Raw genomic sequence first — 20759 nt, 5'->3', positions numbered from 1 at the left:
GTCTAACACCAGCCTGGGTGACCCCATTAAAATGGGGTTGTGACCCACTTTGGGGTCCTGACCCACAAACTGAGAACCCCTGGCCTATATAAACAAACTGCACCGGGAAAGGGATGAAGGCAACATGAACTGAGTAACCATTTCCAGTGTTTTTCTGGAGTTTACTGGATAAACATTTCCCCCCACCCCCCTTGGCATAGTGGTGTTTTATCAGTGTTTATTGGTTACTACAGAAATCAGAAGCCCCATTTATATGCCAATGGTTGGCAATGGATAGGCTGAGTCAGTTAAGCAAATGAGGCCAAATTCTAATTTCACAGAAACAAATGGGAATTTTGCCTGGAAACCTTCTCCCACTGACTTCCGTGAGACCAGTATTTGGCTCAAGGAACTAACTGATGGGAGATTTACACTGATGAGACTGGCAGACCACAAATCTGAACATATTGTAGAACAGTATTTAACTCTGACACCGTTTTTCCTTTTTGTCCTTGCACTAAGAGGTGGGGAGCAGAACGCCTCTGAAAGAGACACTGGACTCTGCTCTTGCTTGACTAGAACAGACAGTTCAACAAGTAAACCAATTTAAAAAAAAGTCCTCAATACAAACTGTGCTGAGTTTTGTGCTAATACGCTGGATCTGAAAAGGACTGCTTTAAGAGATTACCAGAGTAGTCTCCTGTATTGTATTCCCATTATCACTACAGAGCAAGTTAGAGAGAGGAATTTTGCCTTTGAAAACACAAACTGCAATTCATAAATTTGAAAGCATTTGTTGGCCTTGAGCCTATTCTGGTTTGCCTGTTCACTGAGAATGGCTTTATGACATGACTAGACAAAAAGATCATCAGTGAGACAGTAAGGAAGTCAAGCAGCTTACTTTTCAGCCCTGCAAATGTCAGAAGTAAGTTTAAAAAAAAAAAAGTTACCACAATTCAATTTAGAAATGGAACCAGCAAGTTGCACATTTTTCTCCAGCTGAATGATATGTCTACACAGATAATGTTAACAAGAGTCCTTTAATTATTATGGATAAGTAAATGGGATTGAAAGTATAGCAAGAGGGAAGTTAACATTCCCTTTAAAAAGGCAGCTGAACTTTAGAAATAACAACAACAACTTGTACTACAGTATGCCTAAGAGGCTCCATATGAGATCAGGCCCCATTGTGTGAAATACTGTATGTACATATAGTAAGAAACAATTTCTGACCCTCAGGGTATCATCTGTACACTGCACTAAAACACCGGTGGCTGGCCCATGTCAGCTGACTCGGGCTCACAGGGCTATAAAATTGCAGTGTAGACATTCATTCCCAGAGGCCAGGCACCAGCCCGAGTCTGAATGTCTACACAGCAATTTTATAGCCCCATCACCCAAGCTGGAGTCAGTTGACATGGGCCAGCCACAGGCATTTTATTGCAGTGTAGACATACCAAAAGAGTTTACACTCTAAATAGCCAAGACGGACAAAGATTGGAAACTGAAGTAGAGAGAGACGAAGGTCCCAAACGTGGAAAAACTTACACAAGTGCCAGACATACACTCACCATGTAGAGAGGACTGTAGATCGTTCATGTTTTGGTCTAAGAGCTGTGAGGGAAGAAAGCCTGATGGTGCTGGCACTGATGATGGAGTGCTCTCCATTTCTCCGGCTGAAGAGGTAGTGGAGAGGTCAGTGAGCGGGTCTTCTCCAAATACAGCTGTCCACTCTTTGCTGAATTCCCCCTCATCCAACGAGGAAGCATTGAGGATCTCATTCAACAATACCATATCATCCTTATCACCAGACTCAGGCTCCAGGGAGTTTGCAAGATGGTCTTTCAAAGCTGATTTTAAACAAAACGTGGGGAACAAGACAAATTACTAGAGATGAATTAACTTTCAGGGAAACAAACGCAGAACAAAGTGGAATTCAGAAAACTTCAATTCAGTTTTAATATACTGAATCCTGTTCAGATTGTATACTCGGTGTGGATGTCTATGGTTTCCCATTTCCAGGCCCAGTTTCCGTGGACAAGTCCAGTTGCAGCTTATGCAGCAAGGTATTCTTTGATAGGTACTTGAAAACAATTACCTCCACAGAGACTTTTTTCCATTTAAAATGCAGTACAAGTTCATAATCACAAACCAAAGCACCGTATAGTCCAAGGTTTAATAAATTCTAGAAGGCTGCTCTTCTGCTTGCTGTGTGGGTTCCTGTTATACGTGCACTCTAAAAAGACTCATTTGACCTTAAATTAAATCAGATTGCTGCATGCCCAAATAGAAGGCTGCCTGTTTAAGATTCAAATATATAGCAAACATTTGTTCAGTTGGACTTTTTGACCCACTGATGAATGACTGGATCAGTTGGGGGTCTCTATTTGAAAAAAAAACTGCATACTAGACATGTTGAGGGGGATTTTCAAAGACACTCAGCAGCGGCCTAATTCTTCTCCCATTGAAGTCAATGTTAAAACTCCTATTAATTTTAATGGGAGCACAGTTAGACCAGCACTGCGTACTTTTGAAAGTCCCAGCTCTTAACCCTCGTTATCCTCTTGACCGGTTTCCCCTTCTATATCAAAGGAACTGTGGTTAAAGAAGCTGCTAGGTTATTGCTGGCAAGGTTAGTGTTTTTAAAAAGTCTAATCCCTTCCCCCCACACAGACATACACAGCGCACATAATTCCTGATCATAACTATTAACCATCTGGTTACATCGGATATTGTCACAGTACTCAAACTGAAAGAAACCATCTCTGGATTTAATCAACAGGTGTTACTTTCATCTTCACCCAGAAATGTTTAGAACTACAGGTATATTGAGGAACTATGCTGATAATGAAAACAGTGGTTTCCATCTTCTACTTAGCACTGGTTACAAGTCTGATACTATCACATTAATGAAACTGAACAGTTTACCTCAATTATGTATACCTCGAGCATGTGAAAGCACAAGAGGCAGCTTCATTTTGCAAAGCTTCAGATGACTAGTTATCTTACTTTGTCCTCCACTTCTGCTTACATACAACTGTAGAGATTACAGATGTTTTTAATGTTTTTGGCATAAGAGACCGTAAGAATGGACAACAGGATCTCATGAGGCAAAATGGTCACTACATTTTATTTCAATCTAACTCCCTACTTCAATGTGTTCTTTTTTTTAATGACCATAATGACTTACACTGAAGTGACCACAGTGGAGTCAGTAGAGAGAAAAGGGGCAGAACTTGAGTTTTAAATAGGCACATGAGTCAATATCACATAGGAGAATACAAACATCTACATATGAGGAATGAGTAAACCAGCTCCTATAAAATAAGAACAAGCCTGAATTTTTAGCCAATATTAAGGTAGAATCCAAACATTTAAACATCGTTTTAATTTACAATTTTATATGGCTCTGCATTTCTTAGGTGGGATCAAAAATGGAAAGAGCACAGAAAAGCCTATTCTCCTGGCATTCCTATTAGAAATTACCGGAAGTATCACAAGAAAACCTATCTCATGAGATTTTCACCCCACCTCCCTCATCTCAGAGGAGTGGCTAAGAACATTAATACCTTCAAAACTTTTCAAAGTTCACCTAGCAGTACTTATCCATATATTTACAGTGCACTCATGACTATGGTAACAACAGTACTCTCTCTAGTATTTCTCAGGCATTTATCACTCTGATATCTAAGCACTCACATACTCTCCTAGTGTTTCAGCAGGAAATGTTTTACTTTCATGAAGTTTCAAGACTAGCAGGAGAAGATAACATGTATTAAGAGTGTTGTTACTAGCGATAATGTGATACCATTACTGCACCTCACCACAAATTAAATTTACCACAACAGGAAGAAGGTTTGCAGTGATACAGCTCAGATCAAAACTATGCTAGGTTTGCAGTTTTCATGTGTGTCACACCTAGTTAGTGAAGAAATTATAAATGAAGATTTAAATCTGAAAACTCAATTTCTTCTGACTATTCCAGTGTGGTAGCTATACTAGGTCATAAGTTATGGAGTTTCTTACTTCATACCCCTCTCCGACACTTTCATATTTGTTTTACTTTTTGTTTTTCTCCTTTGCTTTCTGTCCACCATGTCTTCTCCCCTGCCCATTTTCCCACCATATCCTTTCCTTGTCTGCACACACAGCTCTGAGCCCTGGAAATGTTTAAACACCACATTTAAAAAAATCCTGCCATCACATTTCATTTTTGTCTGTTTGAATACACATAACATATATGTGTCCTTTAGAACCATTCTGTAGGGTATTGAGAGAGAGAGAGAAGGAGAAGGAGAAGGAGAAGGAGAAGGAGAAGGAGAATGTGGCTTGAAAGCACTACAACATGAGGGTCAAACAACATAGAAGGCGAATTAGGACTTGTGTACACACACAAAAATTGTGCCACTTTAGCTATACTGGTAGAGTTAAAGTGGTAAAATTCCCCCTCGCAGTTGTACAGGTATCAAGGTGTTTATACCAGTAGATATTATTTTCATAAAATTAGAGGAATAAGGTATACCACCATAAACACCTTTATACCAGCATAACCACCTCCATGCTAAGGACTGTACAAATCTAACTCTTTCAGAAACTGTTAAATTGGTTCAAAACCTGTACCACTACCAGGCCTTACCTGTGACTCCAGTAGGAATGTTCGACATAGAAGTGGTGGAAAAAGGAAAGAGAAAAAGGCCACTACCAGGCACAAGAGGGACACAATATTAAGCCACAAAGCAAAAACTCACCATGTCTAACAGTTTATACATGGAGAGTCTGGGTCTCTCTATTACACATATGACTGAGAAATCATCACTATGTCAGCATCTCCATGGCCCTAGATAATATTTCCATCAGCACTTCAAAAACAGAGCTGTGCAAATAACTATTTTTTTTCAGTTTTCTGGCAATTCCAAAAATTACTTTTGGATTGACCTGAAAATGAAATTTTTTGAAATTATTTGAAAAATAATAAAATTCATTTAGACCCAAAATGCAACATTTTGATCAACTTGAAATGAATCGTTTCGTTTTGATTTTGAGCTTCTTTAAATTTCTGAAGCACAAAACAGAACTTTCAAAATGAAAAATCATTTTGAATGAAAAAATCTTCGCTTCAAAAATGTCAAAACAACTTTTTTTTTTTTTACAAAAACAATTCAGCAAATTCAAAACAAATTTGCAACATATTTTGTTCAAACCCAATCTGCATTTTTGGCAAAAACTAAGTTTTAGTTGAAAAACTTTTCCCCTAGACAGTTCCGTTGTCTTAACTAAAGTGTAGATATCTGTATCCACTCCTTCCCATCTGGAATTCTATACTTCATAGACTCCTCCTCAGATAGATTGGTGAATATATTTTAGACTATCTGACTCAGCTACATAATGTTTTTGAGTCACAAAAGACTGTGGTCTTCTGAGATAAGTAAATTAGGAGCAAATGAAACCACTGCATGAAGTGTTACTGCATTTTCATAAGATAGTGCGGTAAATAAAGGATGTCATTATTATTAGTTGGGACCTTCTTAAACGGAAGTGGGGGTAGGAGAAAAAGACAGGCTAAAACAGCACAGTTGGGAAAGAACAGTGAATACTACTCATCCCTTAGTGCTGACACGAGTCTAACCAGCAGAGGATACAAGCAGAGGTATATATTATAGATTGTTCTCCTGTCTATAAATGAGAACAGCATATTTGTTTTAATTAACAAGGGAGGGTCAGAGAACCCAACAGTTCTTTTAAGTTTTTAAAGCCGCTCAAATCAGTTGTTTCTGGTACTGATATCTGCCATATTTCCAAAAAAGTTATAGTGGCTATAGAGTCATTACAACTATAATGACAAGGCGGGCATCAAAAGCAAAGAAGAATAAAAGACAGGACTATTAAACATTATGGGAAGGATGGGAATGACACTGTAACATGCATAACATTAGCCCCACTGAAATAAATATGAATTACATCTTTTGCCAGCAAGACAATTATATTTTTTGGCAAATAAACTGAAGTACTGTAAATCCTATTGCATTCAATAGGGTTTACTTTTTATTTCAATATCAGATTTAGTGCCCACAAATTATAAATGCAGAGTTGAAATCCTTTAACAATATTTAAATACTGTAGGTGGAGGATCTCATTTAGAAAAAGATAAGATTAAAATTATTTTTGGTGTTTTGCTTTTGGAAAACTGATAAAATAGACATGCATGAATTTCACATACCATTTTCTTCAGGTTTCAGGTCTAATAAATCATCTATGGCACCTAGTGGTTAAAAAGCAAAGCACAAAAAATTATTAGTCATTCATTGACTCCTTATGTAATCAATAGTTATAAATTGTAAAGTAAAGCAGTTTCAGTCTAGGTTACCAGAATTCTCTTTATAGTCAAAGCTTCCTCCTAAGGTAGAAAGGATGTCCTTCCCATCTTCAGCTGTAACCAAACACATGAAGCAAGTCAAACCAAGTTCAGCAGTAGGTATATACTATTGATCACCTGACCAGGATAGTGGTGATGATTTTGAATGCCCAGGGTGATACAGAGAGGCTACGAAAATAGAAACAACAATAATAATGGGGGATTTCAACTATCCCCATATTGACTGGGTACATGTCACCTCAGGATGGGATGCAGAGATAAAATTTCTAGAAAGCATTAATGACTGATCCTTGGAGCAGCTAGTTCTGGAACTCATAAGGGGAGAAACAATTTTTGTTTTTCCCTAAGTGGAGCACTGGATCTGGTCCAAGAGGTGACTGTAGCTGAACCACTTGGTAATAATGACCATAATGTAATTAAATTTAACATCCTAGGAACGGGGGAAATACTAAAGAAGAACTAGCATTTAACTTCAAAGAGGGGAAATTCACAAAAATGAGGAAGAGACTTAAACGGAAAGAAAAAGGAACAGTAAGAGTGAAATGCCCGCAAGCTGCATGAGAACTATTTAAAAACACCATAAAAAGGTTCAAACTAAATATATCCCCCTGCCCCCTCCCTCCAAGAAAAAACAGAGAACCAAAAAAATGCCGCCATGGCTAAATAGCAGTCTAAAAGACTCTGTTAGAAGCAAAAAGGCATCCTTTAAAAATTGCAAGTCAAATCCTATTGAGGAAAACAGAAAGGAGCATAAACTCTAGCAAGGCAAGTGTAAAAGTATAATTAGGCAGGCCAAAAAAGAATTTAAAGAGCAACTATCAAAAGACACAAAAAGTAAAAGCAAATCAATTTTTAAGTACATCATAAGCAGGAAGCCTTCCAAACAATCAGTGGGGCCACTGGATGATCAAGGTGCAAAGGGAAGACAAGGTTCTTGGGGAGAAGCTAAATGAATTCTTTGCATTGATCTTCACAGCTGAGGATGTGAGGGAGATTCCCACACCTGAGCCATCCTTTTTACCTGACAAATCTGAGGAACTGTCCCAGATTGAGGTGTCAATAGAGGGGGTTTTGGAACAAATTGGTAAAATAAACAGTAAAAAGTCACCAGAAGGGTATGAACATGTGCCTGGAGCTGCTCTAGGGTCCGCCGGCCCTCTGCCCAGGGCAGGTGGAGGGTCCGGGGCTCTCCAAAGCGGCTCAGGCTCCCTGGGCGGCCCAACTCCAGCTTCTGGCCTGGCTAGGGGGTGTGGCATCGGGGGAAAGAGGAGGAGCAGTTAGTCCTTAAGCACCTATCCGTGTCAAAAAGAAAAAATATTATGGGAGACTTCAATGTGGGAGACACTGCTCGCTGCATGGGACCTCCAGCATGTAAAACATCATCAAAGTATACACATTTTCTAACACAAAAGGTATTGCACCCAACATGAGGTAACATTGTTTTGGCTCCCATAATGAAGGATAAAGATTAATCAGTCACTGTACTGGAAGTTGGTGATTGCCTAAAAAAATGTATTGGGAATAAAAATTTAAACAGAAAAAATCTGAATGAAAATGGGAGTGCTTAAGGAAGAGCTAATAGGTGGCCAAAAAGCCACAATTAAACAACGACAACTTTGGCTAAAAGCCCATCCTGGACCCGTGGCAAAGTGAAGGCAGCAATTAGAGATTTTAAAAAGCAATATAACAAATGGAATAAAGTTACTTAGATAGAACTAATTATAAATGAGAACTTATGAAAATTGATAGCAGAAGCTAAAGAAATCACAGAAAAAATCCATGACTGGCAGGGCTAAGGACAATAAAAAGGAGGCTAAGTATATTAGGAACAAAAGTCCTAGCAATGGGAATAGCCAGACGAGGATGGTAAAACTGGTAATAATAAAGCAAAAAAGGCAAAAGTGTTTGATAAATATTTCTGTTTGGTATTTGGAAAGAAGCAGGATTGCGTACTCCTGTCATATGAGGATGACGAAGTGATTTCTGGTCCATCAGAAACTTGGGCCCAGATCCTCAAAGATATTCAAGTGCCTAATGCCGACTGACATCAATGGTGATGTGATTTCAATGGGAGTTAGGTGCCTGAATACCTCTGAAGATCTGGGCCAGAGTAAACTACATCTACCAGGGATAAACATTTTAAAATCTGCAGGCTAGAGTTCAGACTGGATAATGTAATGGTCCCTTCTGTGCTTACAGGGCCGGCTCAAGGGTTTTTGCCGCCCCAAGCAGCAAAAGAAAAAATAAATAAATAAATAAAATCCACGATCACAATCTGCAGCTCTACTGCCGCCGCTTCAGTCTTCGGCGGCAATTCGGCAGCTGGTCCTCTGCTCCGAGAGGGACCGAGGGACCCGCCGCCAAAGACCCAGACGTGACGCCCCTCACCGTTGGCCGCCCCCAAGCAGCTGCTTGCTGGGCTGGTGCCTGCAGCCAGCCCTGTGTGCTTAATTCTACGAATCTCTATGAAGTAGCTTGCGGAAAGTAATATATACATTACACAGATCACCACAACTGAGAAACATTAGGATATTAAATAATACCTGAATAGGTCGGTTCCTTGCTGTGGTTCTCCTCATCTAGTGAAATCAACCTTAAATTGGAGAGTGAAAAAAATGAAGAGCACACTTCTATGTTTTAGTGTCATACATCTTGTAAAAGGCAGAAACTTTGGATACCTTTCCTTCTTCAGTTGTACCATAATAGCATTACATCAGTAGCAATAAAACAGTAATTTACATTAATCCCTTTACTTCCCAAGTACGTGGGTAAATTGTTGCCTTCTAATATTTTGTCTGCAAAACCTATTAAAGATTAAACTGGGTTGAAGAGAAACTGTCAAGTGGTTTAAGTCCCATTTTTATCTATCTAAAAATCTGTAATGGACAATATACAACTGGATTCTGTGGATCCAGATTTTGTTTTGCCCACTTCTCACTAAGGAGCTATAACCATCCCCCACAAAAACATTTTGCATACTCAATCTATGGCAGCAATGAAATAGTACGGGCCAGATTCACTCCTAGTGCAAGTCCACTGACTCCAGTCAAGTTACATCCATCTCAGTGTTAGCACAGATTTGGAAAGAATGAATCAACGGTGCTGATGTTATGAACAAGCAACATAAGGTCTGGTCTACACACAATTTTTATACCGGTTTAGCTATTTTGATTAATGGTGTATTTAACTAAATAAATGTAGTTATCTATATATTCCTAATATAACTGATTCCACAGTAGTGGAGGTTGCATTGCTTCAACTATATACTGGTATAGTAAAAGCAGTACAATTTGTGTGTGTAGACAAGCCCTAAGATTATTTAAAAATAAAACAAAAAACCCCAGTCATGTTAATTTAACCCGTGTTCACAACATAAGTAAAATTCAACAGCCATCAAATGCAGAAAGGTAAAGGAGTTGTGTTATTGACTTAACCAATGGTCTCATAGTTGAGTACCAGAAGAATAAATGACCTGATGAGAGTAATATAAGTTCATTAATCAAGGTAGTGAGTTCAATTCCACCCCTGCAAACAAGTCAGATATTTAAAATATGTTTTAAAAGCTTTTAGTGATTCGATGGGGATTTATATTTATTTTTTCTAAAGCCTTAGAAATGGTTATTAATATTTTTGTTTTAAGGAAGAAAAGGAGGGAGAGGGAAACTGTTCTTTCTTCTCTGTTACAGAGGGTTGTGAAAAGCCATGACACAAGCAAGTGTGCCCATTACATGACAGCTGATGTGTTTTCTGGCAAGATCTACAATACTATATCTAGTATCAACATGAACCATGATTCTAGCACTCAGGATAGGTGTATTGTTTTGCTTTTGTCTTTAAACTGTAGCAGGAACTCAGGCAATATGGGGACTGGGGAAGTTTCTAGGCCCAAGCTCTGAATTGGAGTGGGGTGGAGGAAGCTTCAGGGAATAATCATAGAAGTGTAGGACTGGAAGGGACCTTGTGAGGTCATCTAGTCCAGTCCTCTGCACTCAAGACAGGACTACACACTAAGTAGTTCATTCCTAATACACTTTTCCTTATTCCAGAAGTTCCTTCTTCAGTTTTAGGAGAATTTTTTTTTCTGTGATTCTTTTTAGTGTCTCATTACAACCAATGGATTCACAGTAGTGCTGTGAAAACAGACACCTGCACAAGGTCACTTGGCTGTGTCCTTTGTAACCTGTTTAACCCCCAAATAGGAGTCACTTAAAACCTGTTAGCTAGTGGAAAATGTCTTCTGATTCTTTAATTTGTTTAAAAATGCAACAGTCTTTCCAAAAGACTTCTAAAAACCAGCCAAACAAAACCCAGTAACCAGCATTCAAATTGTTCTTAATTTTTTGACATCCGATCCTTATGCAGGTACTTTACTTGGATGGTCAAAACAACAGGTGGCATCAGGATTACATCACTGTATGTCCTCGCAACTGAATCTTGACGTTTCCATAGGCAAGGGATCACATCTCATCCTCCAGTTCTCCCATCCCCTGATCAGCTGCTCTGAAGATTAACATACATCCTATTCATATATCCCTCTCACCTCAGAGCCGCAGGTAACTCAAGTCACAATAGAATCAGCTCACTTAGATGTTCTCTTTGCAAAGTACCTACTGCTGTACTGGATTAATAGCCAACACTGTATACATCATAAAAACTAATCGGTGCTTAAAGCAAGCAAGAATTCAGCTCCTGTTCCCAGGTGCAAGGAAGAGAGCATGAAAGGGACAAAGGATGGAGCGCAATATTATCATTTTTCTTGAATTAAGTTGTTTACTGTTTCTCTTTATTTTTCAGTTTTTGCATTTTCCCCCTTATTAAATAGAAAGAGTAAAGCAGAAAGCAGTTAATTCAAGGGCCTAATTGTACTTGTTCTACATTGCTCACTTTTAGTTTACGACAGAACTTTTGTGCGTGGCTCCTTGGCTGGGGATCTGATATATACACTGCAGTATTACAAGAATTCCTCCACTTTGATCTCTATTTATCCAAATCTCTAGTGTTCAAATAAAGTGAGCCTGTATTTACAGTTATAAGTGTGACAGGCGCCTCACAATAACCTTTAAAAAACAGACAAACCCGAAGATGAATTGGAAAGCACAGCACAGATGAAAAAAATACATTGTTCTGAGATGCAGGACACGTGACTTACTGACTCTGCTGATCCTCCACTGATTTGGTGCTTGCAGTCTGCAAATCCTCCTCCTTTTCAGCTCTCTCACTTAATTTATTTACAGGATCTTGTAAGCTCTAGATCATAATCAATACATAAATGAAAAAGAAAATGGTAGACCGTCAGGGAAATATTTTTCATGTTACATTAAACTGGCCCAGCTAAGTCCACAAAAGAGAGCAAAATACTTTCAAAGTGCTGGAGCCTAGTCTGAATTAGAGAGAGAAAATTCCTGCAGGTAAAATTTTTTTTAGTGATTATTCACTAAAGCAGAGCTACAGTATAAACAACATGAAAAGAAGCAACCACTCACTATACATTTCCTTTATTGACCATTCATTTCTGAAGGAGGCCTCTTGGCTGTTGCTAAACTCATATTCTGCTTCCAACACGTATTTAAGAAAAATCTGTTCCGTTTGCAGCCCACACACTGACACAGTGGGTTGTGTTTTTTGTGTGTGTGTGAAGATGAGCTAGAATTAAAAATAAAATGAAGCCATATTTTTTCCTTCATACTGCTTCTTCATCTCCTCTCTCTAGCACAGCTATTTACAGGACCCTGACAACTTAGCTCATGTGCAAAGACTATAAGGCCACATCTATGTCCTCAGTGACAAACTCTTGTACTATATGACCTCCAGTTACTGTACTTCATCAAAACCTATTTGGTGTTTATTTTATAATTGACGCAGATTTTGTGAGGTGGCTAAAGTGGAAATTTTGTCAGTTGAAAGCACTGTCGTGCACTGAAAAATAAATATGTAAGTAACTGCATCCTGGAGTTTCATGTTTATCATCTTAGTCCCAAATTTGACATGCAAACAAAAATACACAAACAGTTTATGCACTCAGTGCCAAGGATTAGATACATGATCATTAAAGGTATATATTGGGATGTTCTGATGTGGGTCTGCCTCACTCTTTCTTGTGGCAGCTACTCCACATACACCTCTACCCCGATATAACGCCACCCGATATAACACAAATTCAGATATAATGTGGTAAAGCAGCACTCTGGGGGGCGGCGCTGCACTCTGGCGGATCAAAGCAAGTTCAATATAACGCGGTATCACCTATAATGAGGTAAGATTTTTTGGTTCCTGAGGACAGCATTATATCAGGGTAGAGGTGCATATAAATAACGTAATCATTAAATATGCATTGGGCCAGAGAGAGTAACTCCATACCCAAGTGGTTCGGGCACTCACCTGAGATACAAGAAACTTATGCTCAAACCCCTTGTCCTCATCAAGCAAGAGGGTCTCCCTCATCCCAGATGAGTGCTCCAATCACTGGCCACAAGGAAAATTTCTTTCTTGCCTCATCCCCAGGCCATTTTGTGTGGAGTTAGGTGTGTGCCACCATCATTCTTGCAAGAAACAGCTTAGGCACTTTCCTTCCAAGAGAGGGTTCCCAGCTGTGGCTCCCAAGGAGAGATAGGCAGCTCCCCCAAGCCCGGACTTACGTGCCTAACTCCCTACAAACCAGTGGGGTTTAGGATAAATCCCTCTCCTTGGTATCTGCTATCAGCTAGTTTAGGGAGCTCCTCACATAGTGTGCTGCCTTTTGTGGACCCCATTTTTAGGCATCACTCTAACCCCATGAATTGTATAGGGAGCCTCGGTGCATAACTCAGAGCTTGTGGATTCCACCGGCTGGCAACAGTCCTAAAAGTCAGAGATTGCAATGCTGAGCATTGCAAGGCCTAAGTCCCTTTGTGGATTTGGGTCCAGATCGTAAACTTGGAACTGTGAGAGTGGATCTTTGTGCCTATGCAGAACAGCACTGAATTCAACAGAGCTCTGCGCAGACATAAGTGTGTCTTGAAGGATCAGGATTTATATTTGTATCTTGCGCTATGCCAAACACACTATGTGAATGTAACAAACTAAATGGAGCAGATATCATAATTTGGAATACCCACAAAAGAAGATCTGTTGGGTAAGTAAATGCCACTTTTACTGTCCCTTTTCTGATAAATGCACTTTAAAGTGTTCATTTTACTCTAAGCCTTGCTGATATTCAGGATAACCAATGTATTTATTTTTTGCTTAGAGAGAACACACTTTGCGAGAAGTACACTGAGTAGAGAACCGTTATAGTTTGTGTCCAGAGTCTTAATAAAATGCTAGCATACATCACTGGAATAGTAGAACCAGGGAAAACTCTCGCTCCAAGTTCCCCACAGGATCACAAAGGAAAGTTAGAGTCACCAGCTGATCTGCCATGTGGAAAATATCCCCACTTATCTAGTTTAGTTTGTTTTTACTGCTCCCCTGCTGAACTGAACAGATTATTCACCAGCAGGGGCATTTCTAGCTCCTGTTTATATAATTCTGGTCCATGTTTATATGAAGGAAGCCAGTTGTACTTATTTTACTTTTGGTGTTTAGGAACCACGTTAATGTGCTTGCCATAAAGCTACATCTCGCAAGGCTTTTGTTTTCTTTATCCCAAGTTTATTTTTCTGTAAAGTAGCCTAAGTGAATTTAGTGCTGGATTAAAAGCATTGGAGAGTCAAGGTGTTTAAAGAATAGAAAAAAAACACATGCAGCAGTAGTGCAAGCTTCTCATGTTATGTTGCAAATAGAATATAGTGGGATGACTCCCTCTTCCAGTTCAGTCCAGGACCCCTTTGCTTATACTGCCAAAAAGGGCATTAATTAGCACCATTTACGAGGGGCTTTGTGGGTTTTGGGAAATGGACACTTGTCCACTGGCACCTAGAATGAAATCACTCTTGTATTTCGTAGATACCATACAACAGATGGTAATGACTGGGTTGCATTCAAACCAGTGACCAAAGACCAGTTCTTGCACCACTGAAGTCTGTGGGAGTTTTTCCATCGACTTAAATAGGCACAGGAGTAGGTTCCAACAGACTAAAGGCTTTGGTGAGATGCAGCTCAGAGGCACCGCACAGAATGCAATGCGGAGAGGGCTGTATGTCACCTTTGTATCCTACTGATCCTTGGCTTCTCCAAAGGCTGAAGAGGCCCCTGACAGGCCCTGAGGACTTGTCTAAGTTACAGCAGCCTCCTCAGGTTGCCGCATGGGCCACAGCGCTGCCTGGAATCTCTGCAGTGTAGTGTGCTGTGGTCCTGTCCCTGACATGCCCTCTTCTCCCCCGGACCCACCCGTGGCATATGCCCTATGCCAGGGTTTTTGTGGGGTCCTCAGGAGGCAGCCTTACATTTGTCTTCCACAATGCTCTCAGAGGAGAAATCCTCTGCCAGCCAGACAGGGGGCTTTTAGGGCCCCCTTCCCTGACCGTCTCTCTCTCATCCTCCATATTCCAATACCATTTCCCTCAGCCGTTCAGTCTTTCCTTTTAACTTTTATCGGAATGTAATAAATACAACTTACAGTATGATTTTTAACTGTTTTGATTTCCAAAAAGTTTGTGGTTACCATAACACGGTAACTGCAATACCAGATTAGCACCCATGCTCCCTTTAATGATTCAAAGGTGGAAAGAAAAATCCTCAGTATTCCCTGGGAAAATTATATACATACAATGTTTTTTTAAACAGGTGTTTTCCTTTTAGAAACTCTAATATTAAGCTAATATTTTCCATCAGTGCTCAGACTGTTTCAGGAAACACATTTTTATGGTATCAGGATCGGCACACTATGGGAAACGCCATACAGAAATGGTGCTCACAAGTGTCTGAAAAGGTAACAGAATAATAATATTAATGGAAGTTACTATTTCCTGTATTAGGAAAACAAATATAGCACAAAGTCCACAATTAAAAAGGACATTATGCTCATGACAATTAAAAAATGGTAGCCATATTTTAATGCAATATCCAAGTTTAATCATATTGGTATTTAGGAAATATTGTCTTGAACTCTGCTAACAAATACCTCAGTGTTTTCCCCTTTCTCTCTCCCCACTAAAAGCACTTATTTTTTTATGAAAGAGACAAAAGGGCTAGAGAATTTAGCAAATATTTTAATACAAAAATAAATGTAGTTAAGTTAAGAAACAATGGTTAACCGTTTGGTTTGCTGAAAGTAAAGCCACAGTTTGCGACTGCAGTTGTGAACAAGTATAGAAACAACAGTATTTGGCATTCTGTAAATATCTTTGGTGGGTAGGTTATGTTATGTTTTGATGGAGGGAGGAATTCTCTCTTACCTTACAGATAGTATAATAAGTAGACTTCACTGAAGTCACTGGAGTTGTGCACACTAAACCAAAACTATTTGGTTCAGAATAAGCAATATGCATAGGATCATATGCTTTAACTAGATCAGGGGTCCCCAACGCAGTGCCTGTGGGTGCCATGGCGCCCGCCATGGCATCTAAGTGCGCCCATGTATTGGCCAGCGGTCGAGCATCCGCCGAAATGCCGCCGACAAGCAGCGTCATCCAGAGGCGTCGCCGCCAAAATGCCGCATTTCAGTGATGACGACGCTGGATGACGCTGCTTGTCGGCGGTGACGCCTACTGACATTGCTGCTTGTTGGCGGCATTTCAGCGGCGACGCCTACTGAAATGCCGCTGACAAGCAGCAACGTCGGTGGATGCTCGTCCGCCATCACGGTCCTCCCGTGGCTCATCGTAAAAGGTTGGGGACCACTGGACTAAATGAATGTGCGGTGCTCCCATTGACTTGGCTGAGAGCTGTATGCCTGTACCCGAAACTCAACTCTCAGAGTATTAACAGAATCTTCTTGCTTGCCTCATTTATACCCCTCCAGTATAAAATCAGGAATATACTTTGTGTAACCCTGTACACACTACATTCCTTAGAGCAGTGTTCCCCAACCTTTTTCGTCTGGCAGGCACCAGACGACGAGCCACGGAGGATCGTGGTGGCGGATGAGCATCCACCAAAATGCTGCCAAGCGACAACGTCAATAGGCATCGCTGCCGACAAGCAGCGACGCCTCTGGATGACGCTGCTTGTCGGCAGCATTTCGGTGGATGCTCGTCCGCTGGCCAGTACACGGGCGAACTCAGACGCACCGGCGGGCACCATGGCGCCCGCGGGCACCGCACTGGAGACTCCTGCCTTAGAGCTTGTCTTCACACAGAAATCACACCAATTTAATTGAAATGTTAAAAGTTAAACTAGTATACTTTTTTTATGTGGACTCTTTTATGCCAGTTTAATACTGGTTACATAGGTTTAACAATCCCTAGCGTAAAGAACTAATGTTTGAAGCCTCAACCAAATGTATAGGAAGTGACTCTTACTCAGGTGTTGCTTCTAACCCAGCTCTTGACCACAAACAGAATTGTCTCACCCAAATTTGGTGGTGCTTACTGTTCACGTCTGCTGTTTGGGGTTGTACGCTAACTCCTGAGCTGGTAAGTGCCAACTTTGCAGTGAGGATATAGGTTAAACGACTCTAGTGCTGACAGTCCTTCAGTGCCTTCCCACAATTCCCCCCACATATCCAGAAGGACAGACAAGTTCTCTCTCAATCCACCAGGAAAGAATCATAGAGCAGATCATCTTACTACAGCACAAAAAACCACATGCCCTAGGTACACACACTGGTTAGCACAGCACCAGTGATGACACAGTAACTCGAGTATGGCTTTGCAGTGTGGCTGCTCATACCTGACCTAGATAAACCCTGATGCTCAGACCTAGATGCCAATCATTTCATATAATTCCACGATGAAGACCCACCCAATGAGACAATTATGGGACATCTGCTGATAGACCATGAAAGCGCTTTTGTCTCACTGTGGTTTCCTTCTTTTCCCCCAGTAAATTAAAAAAAAATTGAATGGGTTTATATTAGCAGCTGAATGAGAATTAGCCATATATCCACCCACCCTTATTTCTTTCCCCCACGCAGTGTGAGGGACAGCTGTCAAACTGGCAGAGGGCCAGGGAAAGTATATGGATGCCCTCCCAGTTCTACTGTCCAAAATAATGACCTTCTCACTAGGAAATTGTTATACACTTTTCAACACCAGTGTTATAAAAGGTGTAAGCTTTACCAAAGCCAGGCTACAGGCATTTTTACCTCTGTGTTCGCTAACTCAACATGGTTTCAATGGCAAAGTGGTAAAAAGGTCTGCAACCTGCTTTTTATAGCTGATTGATGGCACCAGTGCTGAAAAATGGCTACAAAAGTTCCTAGCGCAGATGAATGTAAAGAACGAAGTGCCCCATGGGGGGTAACATGATATGCTAGGACCACCATCCCACCTAGTGAGTAAAATCAGCGCCTCTGGGCTTGGCAGCTCATCACCCTGGCACCTGTGGGCTTGCTGCATCAGTTATGAATGTAAAAAAATTGCTTGAGCCCTGGCTCCTCTTTCATTATAAATTAAACACTGAGTAAAATGTGGGATAGTAAATAGGAATCAGGAGGGATGACATACATAAGAAAAAGTCAACCGAATATAATAATCCCTATGCGGTGCTTTTACAGCCAGAGATCTCAAAGAGCTCTAAGTAGTCAGTCAGTAGCATCATCCCCACTTTACAGATAGACAAGCTGATACACAGAGAAGTTATGCGAGTTAGTGGCAGAGCTTGGAATCCAGGTCTTTTGTTTCCCCAGTTCAGGACCCACACTACTTCCAGACCCCTGTGAGCAATTCAGGAAGTTAGGAATTATACTACCAAAAAACAAACAGGAATTAATGAAATATTAAAGTAACTATGGCAAGAAAGAAACAATTAAAGGATACAGAAATGAGCTTCATTCATGAAAAGAAGCAACTGATGCGTATTCTGTCATATTTGTTATAGAGTAAAATTGTTCAGGTTAGTGCAACCTTAACGTTCTACACGCTCAATCAGCCCATTCCCTTGAATAATACCGTAGCAAACAGATCTCTCCACATCAGGAGGCATGGCGTCTTTAAACATTAATAATCATCTTTCATCAAGCATAAAACTAAGAGTTAGGAAATACAGCTGCAATAGCACAATTACACTACTCTCAGAATACACCCTGAAGCAAAGAAAACAAATGGGTTGCTTTTCATTAACAGAGCTTGGCAAGCATCTCCAAAGACAATGTTTTCTTTCCAGAAACAATCCCAACAGGCGTTTCAGAGGCTCTTTGCTGAGGTAAGCCTAATACATGAATACTCATTAATATATTAATTAAAACTTCTAAACATAAATAGTAATTTCCACTGTACAGTAATATTGCTATTTTCAATGACAGTCTATATTTAACTAAAATATGGCATTTAAGAAAACAATGTTTGTTTTCAAATAATGTCCTAAAGTAAGGTCCTGATCCTACAAATATTTATGCTTAATTTAACTTATGCAAGTAGTCCCAGTGAAGTCTATGGGACAACTTGTGTGACTAAAGCTAAGCAACATGTGTTTTTCAGGACAGGGCTTCAAAATGAGAAAAGTGACTTGATGGCATAGTAACAAGCACCAGAATTAAGAATTACAGTGATTCTCCATATATATTTTAAATTATGGAGGTTCTTGATCATAATTCCACAGTGTGTGTTTGGAAACTGGTTTACAGGGTATAAATTCCTAATTCTTTCTACATGTAAGTGGCCTTTCAAACTCAAAATTGCACACACTGTTAGTTTTTATTCCTTTTGAATTTTCTAATTAGCACTTGTTCAGTTTAATTTCACAAAATATAACTGTAGCTTAAATGTGTTAGTATCAATTTGTGTTTTTTTAAAGGATTATTGTTTTTCTACACAAAAATTGGCACAGAGATTAATCTTGAGTAGATCTGGTGCAATGTGTAGATTTAAAAACACAACAACAGGATTTATGGTAATTTTTAGCTGTTTATCATTATTCCAAAATTTATGCATCAAATGAATAGCTGACCGAAGCAGTCTTCACTGGATAAAATTTCTGTCTTACATACACAGTCTCTCCATCAGCAGCTACACTTATCTGTCAGATTTAATTTTACAATGGAAAAAGTTTCATGTGTTGTTGCTGACACAGAAATTTTTATGTGCAGCTGCTGATGGACACATTTTCTCAGAGAAGTTGCATTTCTTTAGCAGATAAAATTTTATCCATTAGCAGCTTCTGCTATACACAGTCCTCTTCTGGGGTGATGGTGGCCATCAAGAGCAGTTGTTCTTGAGGTTAACACCCCATCAATATGCACAGGGCAGTTCACTCATTTCAGAGCTACTGATTCAGGCTTTCGACAGACTCAGGCAGATATTGGTACATTGGTTACACTCAGTTCATATTTTCAAGCCAATCTTCACAGCCATGAAGGCTAAAAACTTAAAAACAAAACAAAACAAAAAAACAAACAAACCCTGGATTCTGATGTAATCACATGACCCCAGGAGCTGAGGATTTAGCCATATACATAGCCATTAGGGCCTATAGTACCTGTGCTTTAATCTGGCCATATAGTAGCCTTAACTGTGTCACAACCCACACGCGAGTGCACACAAAATTTTGTTGTGAAACAGTTATATACACACTATGTATATTTGTAACATAATATAAAATTTAAATATATTTAAATTATACATGCACATTAAAGATATATAGGCACACAGGAAAAAAACAAATATTAGAAATATTCTTTGTATGAAAGATAAGTTCTCTATAGCCATCTATTGACATTATGGGGATATGAATCTATCGTCCACTCACTCAGCTTTCTAAAAAAAGCTAGATTGTTACTATTCATGTACTTGAAATGAATAAATGAAATATGATGACCTACAGATTTAAATTAAAATCTATTCATTCTCCACAATTGTAAAATTAGTTTAGTAACACAGATCGTTTAAAGAAAGAAACCATAACATATTAATTTTTTTTAAAATAAAAACTTTGGTGTACCATAGAAAGTAGTCATTGTAATAGCTACCATAAGAAAGAAATTGCTGATATTAAAAGACAACTAGCCTAATCTTCTATCCCAAATATTTAGTTATTTTCTTAAACATTTCCACTAACCCTTCATGTAGTTCTGTGCTGAAAATCCCAGAACAGCGATCAGCATGATGTTCTCAGCATGGTAAAATGTCATAGCAAAAAACAAGGAGCTATATTTTCTCAACATGGGAGGCCAGCTCTACAAATTATAAGGATTCTCATTATGAGGCAAGAGCTATAAATGCTATATTGAGGAATATTCACATTCATTTTTATGGCTGTAGTTTGTTTTAAGAGACTTCATCATACACAGAGACACACAGACAGACAGACACACACAATCTAGAGCCCACTTCTTTGAGTCACTGAGTCCAAATCCAATTTTAATTATAATCAAATATATCACAGAAGAAGA

At 39.5% G+C, this 20759-nt stretch overlaps 1 protein-coding gene across 5 annotated transcripts in view; it reads right to left on the bottom strand.

Annotated features, from left to right (window-relative positions):
• The window catches only part of ICA1 (islet cell autoantigen 1), a 129516-nt gene that overhangs the window by 38388 nt on the left and 70369 nt on the right, over nt 1-20759 (bottom strand). For all 5 annotated transcript variants that reach the window (XM_045005214.1, XM_045005212.1, XM_045005215.1 and 2 more), the window contains exons 9-13: nt 11502-11599; nt 8896-8945; nt 6344-6406; nt 6197-6238; nt 1551-1829 (exon numbers count right to left, since the gene is read on the bottom strand). In XM_045005214.1, the coding sequence (XP_044861149.1) occupies nt 1551-1829; nt 6197-6238; nt 6344-6406; nt 8896-8945; nt 11502-11599 (532 nt within the window). The remainder of the gene's footprint in view (nt 1-1550; nt 1830-6196; nt 6239-6343; nt 6407-8895; nt 8946-11501; nt 11600-20759) is intronic.

The sequence above is a fragment of the Mauremys mutica genome, chromosome 2 (assembly GCF_020497125.1).
Source record: "Mauremys mutica isolate MM-2020 ecotype Southern chromosome 2, ASM2049712v1, whole genome shotgun sequence".
Taxonomy (NCBI): Eukaryota; Metazoa; Chordata; order Testudines; family Geoemydidae; genus Mauremys; species Mauremys mutica.
This window is presented reverse-complemented; position numbering and strand designations above follow the sequence as displayed.